This window comes from Alternaria hordeiaustralica (assembly GCF_023758085.1).
Source record: "Alternaria hordeiaustralica strain BMP 2776 chromosome Unknown scaffold_7, whole genome shotgun sequence".
In the NCBI taxonomy this organism is placed as follows: Eukaryota; Fungi; Ascomycota; class Dothideomycetes; order Pleosporales; family Pleosporaceae; genus Alternaria; species Alternaria hordeiaustralica.
The window spans coordinates 108836-126338 of record NW_026056779.1 but is presented as its reverse complement, the minus strand read 5'-3'; the positions used below and the strand labels follow the sequence as shown (position 1 = coordinate 126338).

Sequence of the window (17503 nt, the reverse complement as noted above, 5' to 3'; positions counted from 1 at the left end):
CCATAGCAGTCAAGCATAGCGATGACCTCAAGAAACTAGCTATGCGATACCCACACGAAAAAGATAAGTCAATCAATAACGCCAACCTGACCCTGTCGGGCAAACAGGTAACCTCAACGCCAAATCCCATGAAAACACACAACACCCTCATTTTCATCCGCGCCAGCACACTATCCTCGACTCTCCACTATCCCCCCTACTCTACAACACCACACCACGCACCCTCAAGCTTAACCCGTTTCGCACCGCTACCAAACTACGTAGCCGACACCAACGGCAAACTCTGCCTCCCACTGTCCCCTCTCCTCGACGCATTCCCCGCCGTACGCATAAGACGCGGACTGACCTTTGGCACAAGAGGCGTAGATTTCGGCGGCGTCGAAACATCAGTTTCAGACTCGTAATCCGAGGTGAGTTGGGTGGAAGGCGCGTCTTCGGATTCTGCGTCGCTGGCTTCGGTCTCGGGGTCGTGTTGGATGATTGGGTGGGTGGATTCAGTGGGGGTACTGATTGTGAGGGAGGGGGAGGCGGGTTCTGGGGCTGGAGGTGCGGGTGACGCAGGGTCGAGAGTGGGTGGGTGTGTTGGTGTGGGGAGGGTGTCGAGGAGGTCGTCGTCGTTGTCTTCGGGTAGGGCGACCTTGATGGCTTCATCATCCACGACTGTAGATGCGTCGATGGGAATATCGGCTGGTGGCAAGGGTGCTTCTTCTGCTGCGGATATAGACTCTACTCTGGCGTCGGGTGTTGAAGGAGTGCTTTCATCGATGCGCTCGTAAAAGAGCATGAAGACATTGCCTTGGTGCGCTTCTTCCTCGGATACTGGATATACGCTGTCATCGCTGAAGCGCCACCACTGTTCTTGCTGTGGGGCCGATGAGTCTTCTTGTGAGTCTTCCATCGCAACGTCTTCGGCCTCCTCGTCTTTGGTTGACGACACTTCAGCATCTTCATCGCTCTTGGGCTTAGGCGCAGGTTTGGGATGCGAACGGTAGCAGACGTAGTGACCATTACCATGCGAACCGTAGTGCGTGACAGCAGCGCGAAGTCGGTATTGGAAGGGCGAGTCTGTCATGGGCTCATCCCTTGCTAGCATCGACTGCCTAGGATCCTTTGGCCACTCCTCTTCCGATGAAGCGGGCTTTTGTGAACCATGAGGAATGCCACCCAAGCACCAGTTCCCAAGATCCAACACTGATGGATATGCGACGCCTGCGGTATTCTTGAATGGCATACCAGTATACTCGTTAAAGCTGCTTCGGTTGACGTGAAGGACTAACGATTGGGGCGCTCGCGCAACGACTGCCTGTTTCGACTTCGTGCTCTGCACCCAGTTCTTCTTTGGCACGTTCAGGGTCTTCAGCAGTGTCTTATCTTCGAAATCCTCCTTTTCGAGTGCTTCCTGTACAGCGTCTAGTCTTGCTTTCAGCGGCGATTCCGGCTTGCCAGCGACTAGGGGCGCGAGTGTCTTCTCCAGCTTAAGCAGCGTGCATTTGGCGCATTCGACGCCATCGATGAATTCTAGGGTCGTATACTCGTCTAAACATTCGCGGACGTCGTAGTTGTAGTTCCTGCCAAGGGATACGGTGATGCAGTTGAACGGAATGAGCGTGAGGCCTTCAGAGTAGCCGCAAGATGTGCAGCCAACGCGCTGGGCGAGGCGTCCCTCGAGCGGGTTCGATGGAATCTGAGGTGATGTTTCCGTCGCGTCCGACCCGTTTTTTGTTCCTTCTTGCGTTTTCTCATCCAGGTCCTTAGAGTCACTGAGGCTCTTTGTAACTTCAAGCCACGAGACAGAGGACCGCCTTTTACTGCTCGCAGTCTTCTTGACCTCCTCATCAAGTGCATCCAATATCTTGCTATAATATTCCTGCGCGTCCTGCTGCTCGAAAGTGCTCATCGACTTCAACTTGCCACGGATCCAGAAATGCTGACCCGTGTTCGCAGGGTCGTTGAGCTTAGTGATGATGTCGAATAACGCGCCATTTGTGCTCTCGGAGGTAAGCGCGGGGTGTGCGGAGGTCGTCTTGGAAAGGTGGTCGCGTAGCGATGGAAGGGAGGCGAGGCCTTGGATAACGCTGTTCTGGTAACAAGAGTTGCTGATATTGCCCAGGCCTGGTGGCACGTCGCTGGGGCCATGCGAGAAGGCGTTCGCGACACCTATCAAGCTGTCAGCACGAATAGTAAGATGTCTTAGAACCGCGTTAGCAAAGTATAGCAAGGGGGCTACATACTAGTAATAAGTTAGCAACATATCTTGACAGCTATTCGTGGCGGCTACTTTACCCTCGTACCCCTTTCTGTAGTAGATTTCCCGGACTCATGCCAAAGAGGCTACCGAACATGCCGCCCTGTTGTGTGGTGTCGTCGTCGGTGGTGTTGGAGGTTGTTGAGCTGAAGGAGGCGCTGCGCATGCGCAGGACGTCGGTCGCCATCTCGAGAAAGCGCTGTATAAAATCCCAGACGGGAAATCCGAGTACGTCCAAGGCTTTGAAGAGGATGTATAGACCGATGAGAGCGCCTAGCAGAGCGGACGTGATGGTGGTATGCGACTGGGTTGTGTTCCAGCGTTGTTGATAGGCCTCGAATTCGGGGTACTCTGCGTAGCTCATAGCTGGGTGCAAGGTAGGAATAAATTTGAAACGCTAGGCTGCTACAGGCAGGCTGTGGGAGCGGCGGTAGCGAAAGGCTTTTCCAGGTTGAACTAGGAGTTGGGTAACGCTTGCAGGCGCAAATGGTGGGTCTTTCAACCTTCGGGCCAGCGCATGGATGTAGTCAGACAGAGCAAACGCGGCGGTGTGTTTGTCTGCGACATGGGCGAGAGACTGGGTGCGACAGTCGGGGCGAGGCGGGCGACGGCGGTGGTGGCGGAACGGCGTGAATATCTAGGCCAAGGGCGAGGCATCTGAAGGGTCATCGGGGAAGGTGCGGGAGCGCGCTAGCGGCTCAAGTGGATCCCGAATTTTGGGTTCGCGTTCACGAGCTAGTGGGGACTTTTGGAGATTTTGGACAGGTCTGCAGGCTACATTAAGCTAAAACCTTACAAAGTAGGTGACCTAACGTCAACGTAGGCTCTAGGCTGTTCAGCTTTTTCCTAGGTTGGCGTGCGAGTGCACACGAGATTTCACTAGGAAGTATACCACGTACCGTGATTTTCACAATCAATCGCGCGTCTTTGCTCAATCCCTTCACACCACTGGAACTCTGTAGCGACAGCCAGAAACCAACACACAATGGCAAAGACAGCAAAGGTCAAGAAGCGCCGTATGTACCTCGAATACACCATCCTCATGAACAACTCCTAACAACCACACAGCGGTGTCCATTCACTCCCGCACCGCCCGTCGCGCCGTCTCCCCCTCCCTCAACCTCGACAAAGCCGCCCAAAAACCCGCCCACACAACCCGCGACTCCGCCTCGCCCTCACGGCCCTCCAAAGTAAACCCCCACGCCCTCGCCGCAAAAGATGCCGGCATCCAGAAGAAGCGTAAGAAGGGCACAAACATGACCCGCGCACAACGGTTACGCTACGAAAAGGGCCTTGACCGTGCGGAGGAAAACATGGAGAAGCTCGAGAAGAAGCGGATGAAGAGTGTAGGCAAAGAACAGAAGATCAAGGATAGGGCCAAGCAATGGGAGGACGTCAATGGCGATGGCACGAAGAAGACGAAGAAGCAGGTTGCGCTTGAGCAGTTGGAGGCGGAGGAGAAGAGGAAGGAAAGGGAGTGGGTTAGTGATGAGGATATGGACGAGGAGGAGGCGGCGGCCGAGGACGGTGCTGAGGTCAAAGATGACGATGTCAAGGGTGACGGCAAGGAGGTGGATGTTGAGATTGCGCAGAGCGTTCCGGCGCCTGTGGAGGAAGAGGAGATGCTTTGAGTTGGAATAGGCAAGAAAGAAAGAAGGCTCGAACACAAAAGTCACGAAGCATATGATACCCAAAAGTTACGAATTGATACGTTGGACTTCTCGTCATCGTCATTTCAACGCCCACGCTCATTATCGGTCGAAATGATGTGCTGATATACAAGCCAGCCTTCGTCAATAACAAAGTAATCTAGGCTACCAGTACCGCTCTGTCCCTCGAAGCAGACGCACAGATCATCAACCCCTCCTACCCCATCCATTCGCATAATCATTATCTGCCTCCACCGCTGCCCTGAGCTGATCCTTGTACGAGTGGTAGAGCTGCCTGATGCGCCCGTTCTCCTCCATAGTATCCACAATCTTTCGTGCCTCCTTCTCCCTCTTGCGATCGCTTCGTCCATCTCGCTTGACTAGCTTCTCCGCCGTCAGATGTCCCTCATCTTTGAGGTAGTCTTTGACCCATTGGTAGAGATTGTAGCGCCAGTGGTACAATGTATGCGCAACTTGGGCATTAGCTTTGCATGTTGAACCCAGTGGAAAGCGGTGGGACTCTGGAGGTATCCGGTCTCCTTGGTAGTTGAAGGTTGGCTTTTCGCCGTTGAGGTGGGTTTCAGAGTCGGCGGATAAGGCAGAGTCACTGTCGCTATCGCTATCATCTGAGGCATTGGCGAGAGGTTCCAGTGTCTCCGGGTGGTAGGGCTGGCCTTGGAAGAGGACCTCGAAGCTAGCTGTGTGGTTGGTTCGGTTGCATGCTTCGCAATGTGGTGACATTACGGCCCTTTCGGCAGCGCTGAGCTCGTTCATCAAGAGCAACGGTCTTGCGCGAATAGCTCTGGTAAAGTCTGCTGTCCAGGCTGAGGATGTGTACTTGGAACCTGCGAGACCCTTCACTTCATCGTCCAGTTTGCGGAAAGTCAGCACGTAGACGTTCTTCTCCGCATCGAAAGCTGGATGAATCTTCTTCATGACCATCCACTCGACAGCGTGTTTGAACAGATCCCGTGTTTTCGCGCGCGACAGACTGAACGCCAGACGCATTTCATCGAGATCGTCATTGACAGACGGTTCTCCGATCACATTATCCGGATCGTCGTCGATGAAATGCTCATCTTCTTGGTCTTCTTGAAACATGTCAAGGGCGTTGGCATCGCGGTCTGACTCTTGCTCGTCGTCCTCGATGTCATCCTGTTCCAAGATCTCAAGATCACTGTCTGGCTCTTCCTTGATAACCTCGAGTTCAGACTCGGAGTCTGTTTCCACCACAAACGCTCTTTTGCGCCCAGGTGTCGCAGAAGAGGGCGGTTCATTGGTACCAGCACGTCGCCTTTTCAATGCCTCTAGAGCTTCCTGGCGTTTGTTTTTGGGCTTGCCTTGCGTGCTTCTCAGTCTGCCGCGATCTGGTAATGGAGAGGACCGCAGAAACGCAAGTTCCTCTTTCAATTCGTCTTGCTCCTCGTCGTCCTCGTCATTGTTTGCGCTTCCCTCGCCCTCTTCCTCATTTTCATCGTCTGACGCAGAATCCCCACGATTTGTAAGTTGGGGCGTGGCTGACGGCTCTTTCTCATCTTCTGAAAGTGACTTTCGTCTTTTCAGTCTGCGCCTCGTGCTTCGAGGTGGGCTCTGTTCCTCTGTTTCAGCGGATGGAGAACGCCTGCGGACGATCTTCCGCCTCGAGCTCGGTGCTGGGGTAATAGGTTCGTCCTCATCCTCATCTTCGTCTGGTGTCGTGGCCTTCTCCGCAGTCTTTCTTCGGCTGCTGCGAGGCGCAGGCCGCAACTCTTCCTCCTCTGGTGCACTCTCCTTCCTCTCTCGCCGTTTGCTGGCCTTCGAAGACTTGGTCTTCTTTTTCTCTTCCTTCTTCTTGCTCTTCGGTTTCTCCGATGTATCAGATCCGATCTCGATAACACGGCGTTGTCGTTTGCGCGGGATGACTGTGACTGTCGGTTCCTCGTCTTCAGATTCGCTGGGCGTCGGTGCTCGTCTCCGCTTTCGCGACTTCGGTTGCTCCACCTGTATTTCGTCCTCCTCTTCCGACGTCTCTGAGCTGGCAGAGCCATTGTTCGATCCATCGAACATACCACGCGCTGTGCCCCCGACTGGCATCCCTAACCGCATCGCCTTGTTTGTTCCCACTACCAACTCGTCCTCGCTCGAGGAATCATGCTTGTTGTTCTTGCTCTTGTTGGAAACTCTGCTAGGCGCTCGTCTTGTCGGTGTCGTAGCCATGAGATTCGGCCGCGACGGCGATGTTCCCATAGTTGTGGCGGCAGTCGATTTAGTCGCGGGTGAGGATTGGGAGGCAGGTGAAAAGTTGATTTTGGTCTGCCGTTTGCGATCGCGCGCCTTCTTGGGTGCCATCTTGGCGTGTCCAGTCTTAGAGTCTGCTTCACTATGGATGTCTCTCACTGAAGTGTCGGCCCAGATTCTATCTTGCGCAGCGCCGTCGCGTCGGACAATCGCGTTGCGAAAACGTCGCTGTAGATGTGCGAGGGTCGCAAAGCCCCGAGGATAGATGCGCGACTGTTATAATACCCAAAAGTTTGTAGAGAGTGCTCCAAGACGGCAACAATGCGTCTTCCTTTCGATGACGGTGGGGCGGCAGAAAGAGTGCGCATCTGCAAGGACCCGGCGATTCAGGCAGGCGCGCGAGCACGTGCGCTAGCGTCATGCGTCTACGCGAGCTCCAACTGCCCAGATGGCAACTGCACAGAACGAATGTGTAAAACAGGTCTTCGAACAACGTTTACACATGTCAAATCCATCTCACAGGCTGTTACTCTATCGTTTCTTTCCGTTGTAAAAGCTCGGCCTTGTTACTGTGTCAATACTACTTCCACGGATGACCTCGGGAGTCCGACTATATACCAAAGTACCATTCCAATGACCGGCCCAAACCAAGACCAGGCCCTGGTCTGATATGCACGTCACTATACTCAAGGGAAAATTTACACCCCCACTTCTACAAGCTACAACATCTCAAAAAAGGCTGTTTGGGCTACACTGCCTTAAAGGTATCCAAAAACGTGTTTCAAAACTAAACTAGGCTGCAAACACCTGTCTGGTTCTTCCCTTAAAAGGGGGGATTCAATTATTTTGCGAATAATGTTAGTTTTCAAGAGAAATGCTGTAGACATGGCGGCGGCAGCGGCGTCACGGTCGATTATATAACAAGGCGATACATCCCATCGTACACGTCTTCCTGAAGCTCTCCTACATAAACCCTACTCGTCTCAAAACTCCACCTCCTCTCGACGCTACCTAGCGAGTTCCTCTATTTAGAAACTTGACTTGAAATATGCAGGGTCGACGCCCTCTCTGATCATATCTCGATCGAAATCCCGCCAGCGCTTCGCCCACATATCATCAGATCGCTGTTTGACATCGATCTTTTCCCCAGTTTTCATCGATCTCTCTATATCAAGGTAAGCTTCATCGAAAGATGCATAATTCAAATCAATTGCAAGTCCGTGAATCAACCGTTCGTAATATGCGCTGTCATCCTTCTTCTTCGCGGGATCTCGCGTTCGTTGCAATACCCCGGATCCATCATCTTCTACACGACCGTGCCAACTACCCCTACGAGCCAAAGGCTGAGCTGAAGAGGCCGGTGAGATCTCGCGGTGTGGGTGCTGGTTGACTGGCTTCTTGTCAACAATCAAGTGCTTCTTGTGGTCGATCGGTTTCTTTTGCACTGCTTTCCCCAGCTCGGTCTTGTCGTGGAAGCTCAATCTCCGAGCTCGTGCGCCAGCGGCTGGAGGAATAGCTATCGCACTCTGCTGCGTGTGATTTGAAACTAGGGGGCCTTCCATCTTGTCGTACTCTGCACCCCATTTTGATGCCGTCTTCCTTGCTGGTACTTTGAACGTTTTGAAGTCACGGGCCTGATCGTATTCCTCTTGTTCGCTCCGTTTGTATACTTCCTTGTGGTCCACATGCGGGGTGAGCATGAACATTTCATGATGCCTGTTTTTGCTCTCATCAAGTATATCTTTCCTCCTTTTGTTCTGAATCATGTTAGATTTCAACTGTTTCTCCTTATTTTTCGAGTGAAACTTTTCCGCCTGCTTTTGTTTGTGTTCAAGACGCTCAGCTTTTATCTGCTCGTCCCAGCCGTTCCCCCAGTAGCTATTTTTTCTCTTCTCCACGGTACCCTTTCTTATAACTGCAGGTGGTAGGCCCTTTCCGTCATCTGGGGGCTCAACCCACTTCTTCTTGAATTTGGGTTCTGGCTCTCCGGCACGCAGAGCTTCCAAGGCTTTGACCTGTTGGCGATAGTTCTTCATCTCGATCTTGCTCTTTGGTGCCAACACCGGGTCATACAAGCCCTTTCCCTCGTTTGGGGGCGGAAGCCGCTTCTTCTTGTCGAAATTAGGTTCTGGTTTTCCGGCCCGCAGTGCTTCCAAAGCTTTGAGATCTTGGCGGTATGTGTTCGTCTCGATCTTGCTCTTTGGTGCCAACACTAGGTCTTTCATCGTGTTCTAGAGATCTTGAAGATATCACTTCCTGCGTGAACAGATCCTATATCAACAAGCAGGTTATCGATGGGAGATTCGGCGTAATATAGCTAGGTGACGTTGGAATGGTCTCTTTGTAGTTGTGTGTGACTGCAGTAAACGTGGTTGTTCGATATGCTGATGTTCGCTCCTGGCGAATACTGGTTGAAATGATGAGTAAGTTGAAAGATATATATAGTTGTCGATAGTATAATGCGTTTTCTAAAGAAGCAACGCAAGGATGGCTATGTCGAGGGATACTTATACCTGGCACATCAAATAGGTTCACATACTCCTATGTGAGAATGCGTTCGTTGAATTGAATGTACCTTCACATACATGTCTGGTGATGGAGTGTGCATGACAAACAGTTCCAACCTTTACGTACGGACTCACGTACCCAGGTTTCCACAAGACATTTCACAAGTCAATACTACAAACCCGCTTGATATCCTCAAAGGCGACGATACTCTCGTTCGACGAGCTTCAGGGCACCAAGCTACCCGATTCTGATACCTCTATACACCTCGAAGATTTTAGATCCCACACTTACATTGAACATTTCTAATATGTAGAAAAGCTACGCTGCGCCGATGTACAGAGAGCAAAGTGTAAGATACTGTAGGGGAAGCGTAAAATAGAAGAGCGCGCGTGTTGGAAGGGCAGTCTGGACCGACATATCACGCAGACATACACATCAGTTGCATGCGGTATTCAAAGTCTGCGCTCGACTTGAGACGCGAGTATCTTTTTGTCGAACTCCAGCGGATAAACGTGGAGATGATGGTTTTGGTGATACCTGTTCGCTGTATACATATCCCCAAGTTATCGCAAGCGGTGAGAGCTGACAACAGAGTTCGGCTGACAGCACGTTCCACAGGTTCGTCATGTCGTGCGACACTGACTGCAGGCTACGAGGGGCATCAGGATCGGAAGTCGGCAGCATGTAGTGTCCCTTGGCGAACAGCTGCAGAGATGTTCACGGAAGGATCAAGCGCGTCAGACCAGGCTGAACTGTGTTGGTGGTTCTAGACGCGCATGGCCAGAACGTGGGCGTGTTCAAGCTTTCCCGGATGTTCGCCCGCACGAAGCAGCTTGTCCCGATTGCCTCTTGAGGTTGGTGTTCTCAAGGTTGAACAGATCGAGACAGCTCGATTCGTGTGTCGAATGAACTGAATGCGCTCTATTCAATTAAGCGAAGCGCATGCACGTGGTCGACTCGAAGTGTTTTTCGGACGATGCCCGGCTACAACGGCTGGTATACAGACCACTCGCGATGATGTGTTTGCTGGTGCATTGTGAGGATGCAGAATCCGGTTTTGGGATGTAGTCGACGTTGAACTAAGGATTTCGATGTTGTTGTGCGGACTGGGCTTCAGTCATGGTGCAGCTGTCACCGAGATCACGCCATCTGTGAGCCTCAGCGCTGGGCTGGGATAGACGCAGTAGCAGTAGTGAATCTTAGCCCCGAGCTGTCGTTTGAAGCGTGAGCAGGGAACGGGCAAACCATATTCTCTACCTGCTCAGCATCGCATGAACGTATTGATCTGGCGGTGCAGTAGCGGCAGGGTGGTTAGATTTTGCTGTCAGTGCTGGGGAAGGCATCCAGCTTCCCCAGTCGCGAAAAGAGGGTCCCCCATGTCTCCCCGATATGATCCGAGGCTGCGCGCGCCCTGCCACCCTGCGCCGACGAGATTGGTTCATGCGCGGACGAGACTCACTCACCCTGAGGAGGCTGCACAGTGTTCGCGATTGATACGGGCGAGAAAGCCCAGAGCGCGCGTGAAGCAGTTTGGAGTTGCACACGCGGCCCACTCTGCTGGCTTCAGTCTGCGACGTTTCGGGCTGCGGAGTGACTGGGGGCTCCGCGGCTGGTGGTAGTTTCTGACTTTCTGTTTGGAAGGGCCGAAAGACGCGCCAATCAGCGGCGGGCAGTGGCAGTCTGGAACGGCAGGTGCCACCGGGACCGCCTGCATTCCCTCAAGCTTCGCCCAGACACCTCCCACTTGGCCTTGACGCTTAACCCACGACGGCGACCCTCGACCTCAACACCACACACAGGCCATGTCGCTCGTCTGAATCTCCATGGGCTTCTTCTACCGGACACGAACTGCTGCTGGACCAGTATAACCGCCGACCGACCATGTGGGAGGCCGAGTCCTGGCGGCATGGAGCGCCTCTCCTGGACCGTCGCGCGCCCGATGCCACCCGACCCTACGTGAGTATCACGACCGCGACGCCCTCCACGCACGCGACTGACGACCGATACCAGCACTGTCCCTCGTACAAGCTGCCGGCCCACGGAACCATCGAAATTTCGCCCGGCAACACCATCACGCTCGACCAGAATGCCGTCTTCCGCCCGCTCTGCACCAACACGGCCACCCAGCAGGGCAACATCGACGACGGCACGGGGGGCATCACCAGCGTCGCCGACATGCGCGACCCCTTCCACGCATCCATTACGCCCCAGGCCTACGCGACAGGCGCCGCGACCGTCATCGCCTGGATGCTCGTCATCATGCTCATCATCACACCACGCACTTTCTTCGTCGGCAACGCTTCGGGACGCTCAGGGCTCATGGGACGACGCGGCATGATCAGCGGCGCAACAGGGAGCGGATCCATCATCGGAGTCGGAAGCCGTCCATGGCTGCAGAAGGCCGCGGCCCTGACCGTCGCCATTTCCCTGACGCTCGCCACCGCCGACACGTTCAAGATCGCCGAACGCCAGTACGAGGAGGGCTTCATCGACGCCATGGAGCTGCGCGACCAGGTCGTGGCTGGCATGGAAATCAAGGTTTCGCGCGTTGTTTCCGACATCTTCCTCTGGCTCGCACAAGTACAGACCCTGATACGCCTATTCCCGCGCCACAAAGAGAAGGTCATCATCAAATGGGTCGGATTCGCTCTCATCCTGCTCGACATTGCATTCAGCTGTCTGAACAGCTTCGGTCCCTATGAGAACCAACGCCGCCCCGCACACTTCGACACCGCGATCCCCGCCCTCAGCTACCTGTTCCAACTATCACTCAGCATGCTCTACGCCGCCTGGGTCATGTACTACGCCATCACCAAGAGACGATACGCCTTCTACCACTCCATGATGTGGAACATGAGCGTCGTTGCCCTGCTATCCATCATTGCCATTCTCACGCCCGTCGTATTTTTCATTACCGATATCGCCAACTACACCATTGCCGGATGGGGAGACTACTTCCGCTGGGTAGGGGCTGCCGCTGCCAGTGTCATCGTTTGGGAGTGGGTGGAGCGCATTGAAGCGCTGGAAAGAGAAGAGAGAAAAGACGGAATTTTGGGGAGAGAAATATACGATGGAGACGATATGCTCGACAACACACCCTCCGACTCGAAATGGCCTTCGAAACGCAAGGGTCAGCTATCAGAAAAAGATGAGAAGAAGAGTGGGGGAAGCTCAGGCGGATTCGGCGCTTTCACATCAGCATCAGCACATGCCGGCCGCTTCAACGACCTTGCTCAGAGGTTTGGACGCAAGATGACCGAATCGCCACGAGCAGAAGCACGAAAGAAGCGCACCATCCACATTCCTGCACCACCCCCGGTTGTGCGAAGGTCCGCATCTGCTGCACGTGGAGACCGCAACTCGCGGGCCTATGTACGAGTGCAGACCCCGCCTCCGGTACCAGTCATCGCATCACCGGTCAGCAGGACAGACACCACCAGTGCTGACTCGACTGTATACACAGTCCGCTATCATCCCATCAGCGATACACCTGTGAATCCCCGGCACGCACCGGCAGACGACCGACCAGGAAATCGTGAAGCACAACCACAAACACAAGACTCATCACAGGAACCCCAGGCCCAACCAGCTGATCCTGAGGATCCTGAAAAGGGAGGAGAACTGGAACCTGTCACCAGCCGGAGTAGATTCCAATGGCAAGCTTTAGGAAACCCATTCCGACGAAAAGGACGGACCCCGCCAAAGGAACTCCAGAGGGGGCAGGTCATCGAACCACTCGCGGTAGATGACGTCGCAGCCAACATACCCCCTCGTAACTACAATGGGCTAGCTCTAGCTGATCGCCTGGGTACCTTTGCCGCACAGCAAGGCGAGAAGCTCAGGTCGAAGAAGAAGCCTGGGTCACAGCACGAAACGACTCTACCAGTCACAATCATTCCTGCCCAACCTCGGGGCCAAACCTGGTCTCCGGACATTATCCGCCAACAGCAACAAGCGCAACAGGACGAGTCCTCTGCCAGTGCGGGTACGCAGCAAGCGAGTGCGCCAACTCCGAGCGAACAAGATCAATCTCACGGAGGGACTAATTCAAGCGAGGTCGTCAACCTGTCGGCCTCGCCAAACTCCACACGCACTCCCCGTATCCGGTTCTCGCCGGCAGCCCCGCTTGGTCGCCAACACAACACTGGTGGTCTTGGGACAGAGATGCGACAACCGCCATCTGCACCGAGTTCACCGTTGCCACAAGACGAGTCGACTTCAACTATCGACTTTAGCAGGCCCGAAAACCACATTCGGACAGATCACAACAGGTAGCTTGTCGGCGCACCATCTTCTCTCGCATGTTTCTGTTTATATTTCGAACGTTGATAGCACGTATATACCCCCACATTGAACGGCGCATTGGTGGCATGGATTGAGGACAGTGGAAACTCCACACAGCATCGGCATGGAATGGCGCATTTGGAAGTTAAAAAATCTTTGGTGTTTGTATGAGGGATGGATACCCGCCGGCCACATGGTCAGGCTCTTTGATTTAGGTGGAATGGCGCAAGCCTGCGACGACAGGGGGAGCAGTGGATACTGCGATCTATTAAGCGCTATAGCATGTACAGCAAAATATCAATAAATCAGTAAATCATACGTTTGCACTTGTCAGTAACCCCTACGTTTACAGTTGTCAAAAGTCAATCAGGTGTGCCAAGGCATTGATAAGGCTGTGACGATCTGGCAGGGCATGGGACGGGCGTTAGTGGAGCCCGGTTCCTTGCACCGCCGCATCATAGCTCCATGTTATCATCGCGTGTAGCACCTCCAGTCTAAGCTGTGGCCCTGCATTCTGTCCATCGACGACGTGCAGCTTAGAAATAATTAATCGGCTGCGCATCTTCTCCAGGCCACAATGTCTTTATTCGGTGACGATGACCCGCCGCAGCGCGCGAAGCAGTCGTCGTCGCTCTTCGATGACGATCCCAAGCCCGCGGGCAAGACGGGCAACAGCTTGTTCGCAGACGACCTCGACGCCAACGACTCGCCCTGGGGCTTCCCCACGCCCAAGAAAGCCGGACGCGAAGCTCTCGTCAAGTCGCTGCTGCCTGCCTCGGACGTGCCCGACTCGTACATTGACGCTTTCGACGCACTGCTAGACGCTGGCGACCGCGAAGGCAATGGGGTCAGCGTCGAGGGTGTCAAGAAGCTGCTGGCCGAGAGCGACATCCCCGGTCACGCGCAGTCCAAGATCCTCGAGATTGTGCTACCGTCTGGTGGCAGCGCCGAGCTGGGCAGGAACGAGTTCAATGTTGTCTTCGCCCTGATTGGGTTGGCGCAAGAGCATGAGGACATCACTCTAGACAGCGTCGACGAGAGGAAAAGGAGTGAGTGTTAGCATTGTCGCGCATGCCGCGAAAGAACGACATTGACGCCCCGCCAGATCTTCCCGTCCCAACCGTGACGCTGCCGCAGTCCACCAAGGCCCGCGAACCATCACCTCCTCCCCAACCAGCCCAGCCCCCGACTCCTCCCGCGCCGCAACGCCAGCCGTCTGCGCAGCAACCGTCTCCTGCAAGCAAGTCGAGCGCGCCTATGCGCAAGCAATCTTTCGGCGATCCAGAGGCGGATCCTTGGGGCAGCCCCGACCTGCACAGAGGCCACAGCCACGCGAGCTATACAAGCTCGCAACCGCACACCAACGGCTCGAGTTTACCCCCAACCGCACGGACGACGAGTCAATTTACAACACAATCGACCGCCGCTTCCTCCAACATCCCGCAGCCCGTCCAGCCAAGTTCTTTGAGCAGCGAAGGTGGCTGGGGCGGATACAATGGCGGAGCGAGCCAGCCATTCGCTGCCCCTGGCTTGGGTGAGGAAGGCTTTGGCGCACCCGCAGGAGGAGAGGGTGGCTCCAATGCGACACCTGAGTTGGGCAGATCCATTGGGCGACTGAATCCAGGCGGCAGTGGGAACGAAGAGGTCATCACCATTACTGCGCTCTCAGAGAAAGAGGGCATGTTCATGTTCCAGCACCGCAACTACGAAGTTGCCAGCTCGAAACGCACCACAAAGGTCGTACGCCGATACAGTGATTTCGTCTGGCTACTGGACTGTCTGCACAAGCGGTATCCCTTCAGACAATTGCCATTGTTGCCCCCAAAGAGGGTCGGTAGTAAGTACTCATCCTGCTGTGGCCTTGATACGTATTGAGATTTCTTAGTCAACGGCAACCCAATAGCTGCGGATGCCACTTTCCTCGAGAAGCGAAGAAAGGGTCTTGCGCGCTTCACCAACGCGCTCGTACGGCATCCAGTGCTGAACCAGGAGCAGCTGGTAGTCATGTTCCTGACAGTACCCACGGTAGGTTTAATCAGTTTGGAGACTGCCTAGCATGTACTAATTGGAACAGGAACTCGCAGTATGGCGCAAACAAGCCAACTTATCCGTTCAGGAAGAATTTACCGGCAAACCCCTACCACCGGATCTCGAAGACTCCCTCCCGAAGACCCTCCCTGAGCTCTTTGATACCGTCCGATCCGGCGTCCGACGCAGCGCAGAAACCTACATTACCCTCTGCAGCATGATGGAGCGCCTCTCCCGCCGAAACGAAGGAATGGCAGCGGAATACGCACGTTTCTCTTCTGCTCTCAGCGGACTCACAGAGTCAAGTCAAGAAACATACGCCGTCGACACAAACGACGTGCCATTGTTGAACGAGGGCATGAACGCTACAGCGCGACACCTCGACTCCAGCAGACAATTGCTAGAAGACGAATCAAGAGGATGGGAAGAAGGTGTTCTCGAAGACCTAAAGAGACAGAGAGACACTCTAGTCAGCGTACGCGACATGTTCGACCGCCGAGACAAGTACGCCCGCGACAACATCCCCCAACTGGAAAAGCGCATCGCAAACAACGAAACCAAACTCCACAATATCCGCCAGAAACCCGCCGAGCAGATCAAGCCCGGTGAGGCGGAGAAGGTGGAGGATGCCATTTTCAAGGTTAGTTTTCAATCCCCGTTAATCAATGAGATGGTCGTCTAACGCGTGATACTAGGACAAGGAATCCATCGTCCAACAACACGCCCGTGGCGTCTTCATCCAGGAATGCATCCGCGACGAACTGCTCTTCTTCCAAAAGTCGCAATACCACGTTAGTAGACTGCATCAGGAGTGGGCGCAGGAACGTGTCAAGTACGCGGAGCTGCAGGCGGATAACTGGCGGGCGTTGAGTGAAGAGGTGGAGAGTATGCCTCAGGCGGAGTAAGCAACACGTGTGTGTTTGAGGAATTAAGAGAAGGGGGGATAATGTCTCCTTGCCCGTTCGTTCATGGCAATCAAGGGCGATGAGTGAAAGGGCATGGCGGTGATGAATGGGTGGATGACAGATGCTCGTGCTCTTGTTTTGGGAACAGTTGGTTGTCGGGTTGTCATGAGCCAAGGTTGTAATTTGTACATGTCTCTTACGTCTTGTTTTGTTGCTTTCGTTTGCGCGCATTTGATATCAAGAGGTTAACGTGTATACCTGTGTATGAATGAGATTGGATGCTTCTGCCTTGTCCTCGATGCATATCTGCTGTTTGCTTGTGCTGGCGATATTGTATCATCTGCTGCTTGACGGGCTCTGTGAGATGACGAGGAAGATGAGCGCTTGCCCTGTCCATGATTGTGGTATAGTAGGACTAAGACCAAAACTGGGCTGTCGATGATGAGATGTCGTGTCGGGATGACGAGCCCTAGGTCCCAGTTGTCGATGATAATTTGCATGTGTCCTGACTTCGAAAGACGCCCCTGTTACATCAGTGCACCAATAACCCATATCTTCACACCACGAGTAAGAACCGTATTGTGAATTCAGGATTGATTTCTCATTGCATGCAAGGCCGGGTATCCCCCATTGCCCGTAAACACAGTATGAGGAAATACGCCATGCAGAACCATCCCCACCCGACTACAAAGCCCACTCTCTCTGCTTTTCCTTTTATCTCAGACCCATATCCGTCCTCTTGCTTGATCGTGTGGGGCGGTCGGGTCGAGGTAACATTGTTGTATCGTAACGTCAGGTAATCATCGTCACATGCGCCTTCTACTCCAGCCCTCGAAGCGTACGGTAGAGAAAATCTATCGGTGCTGTTGCCATGTGAGTATGCGTGCTTTTGTGCAAGTGTAGGTAAGGACGTACCTTGACGAAGCCAATGTCGGAGCTCTTCTCGCGGAAGCACTGACGGCAGATGTTGAGGCCGTACTTGCGGATCAGACCAGCGGGGTGGGTGCAGACGCGGCTGTGAGTACTGTGTTAGCCATCGCGTACTGGTATCCTGGCCCGTTGCATCAGGTGCATCCAATCCCTCCACTCGCGCAGACCAACACGGTGCGCTCGCCCTGGCCCCAGCCGCGTATATAATCGGCGCCTCTCCCCCCTCTTCCATCTAGTGTATCGACATTTTGGATTCAACGTACCACTCGCGGGAGCCCTTGCCGTAAGTCCTAGGGCGCGAATACCAGACCGACTCGTGAGACATGATGTGTGGTTGGAGGGTTTTGAGATTGTCGCTTGCTATTTTCAAAGTCAGCTAAATTTGTGCTTTCATGGCGGTTCCTGTAACGGCTGCACAAAAAGGGCTACTGACAGTATTGACTTGTTGTCGGCGGAGTTGAATCGGGCGTGCGTAGGCTTGTCGGGGTCACGATGCTCGACTGTCGAAATCGAATATTGTGTGGGGTGGTCTGTGCTGGCCGCTAACCGCCGGCGCCGCCGCGGGGGGCAGCGCCCTCTCAGAACTGATCGCGACGTTTCGCTGTGCCAAGAGATCGCCACAATCCACGGTTTTGCTCCCAAAGATACCGCATGCGGTAGTTTCACTAGTAAAAAGTGGGGTTTGCGAGCTGATTAGATCTGTGACCGCTAGATGCTGTATCGCCGGAGAGCGGCTG

General features: G+C 54.1%; 6 protein-coding genes across 6 annotated transcripts; 3 read left to right on the top strand and 3 right to left on the bottom strand.

Annotated features, from left to right (window-relative positions):
* Positions 1–256: 256 nt before the first annotated feature.
* J4E84_004467 (uncharacterized protein) lies at positions 257–2609 on the bottom strand (the record flags this gene model as incomplete). Its single annotated transcript, XM_049387070.1, has 3 exons — positions 257–2157; positions 2292–2297; positions 2336–2609. The coding sequence occupies 3 exons, from the start codon at positions 2607–2609 to the stop codon at positions 257–259; spliced, it is 2181 nt and encodes a 726-aa protein (XP_049244843.1).
* Positions 2610–3230: 621 nt separating this feature from the next.
* J4E84_004466 (uncharacterized protein) lies at positions 3231–3876 on the top strand (the record flags this gene model as incomplete). Its single annotated transcript, XM_049387069.1, has 2 exons — positions 3231–3261; positions 3314–3876. The coding sequence occupies 2 exons, from the start codon at positions 3231–3233 to the stop codon at positions 3874–3876; spliced, it is 594 nt and encodes a 197-aa protein (XP_049244842.1).
* Positions 3877–4101: 225 nt separating this feature from the next.
* Positions 4102–6120, bottom strand: J4E84_004465 (uncharacterized protein; the record flags this gene model as incomplete). Its single annotated transcript, XM_049387068.1, has 1 exon — positions 4102–6120. The coding sequence occupies one exon, from the start codon at positions 6118–6120 to the stop codon at positions 4102–4104; it is 2019 nt and encodes a 672-aa protein (XP_049244841.1).
* Positions 6121–7139: 1019 nt separating this feature from the next.
* On the bottom strand, positions 7140–8336 carry J4E84_004464 (uncharacterized protein; the record flags this gene model as incomplete). The annotated part of the gene is made up of 1 exon (XM_049387067.1): positions 7140–8336. One exon carries the CDS (start codon positions 8334–8336, stop codon positions 7140–7142), a length of 1197 nt encoding a protein of 398 aa, XP_049244840.1.
* Positions 8337–10500: 2164 nt separating this feature from the next.
* J4E84_004463 (uncharacterized protein) lies at positions 10501–12894 on the top strand (the record flags this gene model as incomplete). Its single annotated transcript, XM_049387066.1, has 1 exon — positions 10501–12894. One exon carries the CDS (start codon positions 10501–10503, stop codon positions 12892–12894), a length of 2394 nt encoding a protein of 797 aa, XP_049244839.1.
* Positions 12895–13480: 586 nt separating this feature from the next.
* Positions 13481–15836, top strand: J4E84_004462 (uncharacterized protein; the record flags this gene model as incomplete). Its single annotated transcript, XM_049387065.1, has 5 exons — positions 13481–13952; positions 14009–14740; positions 14789–14928; positions 14978–15571; positions 15627–15836. The coding sequence occupies 5 exons, from the start codon at positions 13481–13483 to the stop codon at positions 15834–15836; spliced, it is 2148 nt and encodes a 715-aa protein (XP_049244838.1).
* Between the last annotated feature and the right edge of the window lie 1667 nt (positions 15837–17503).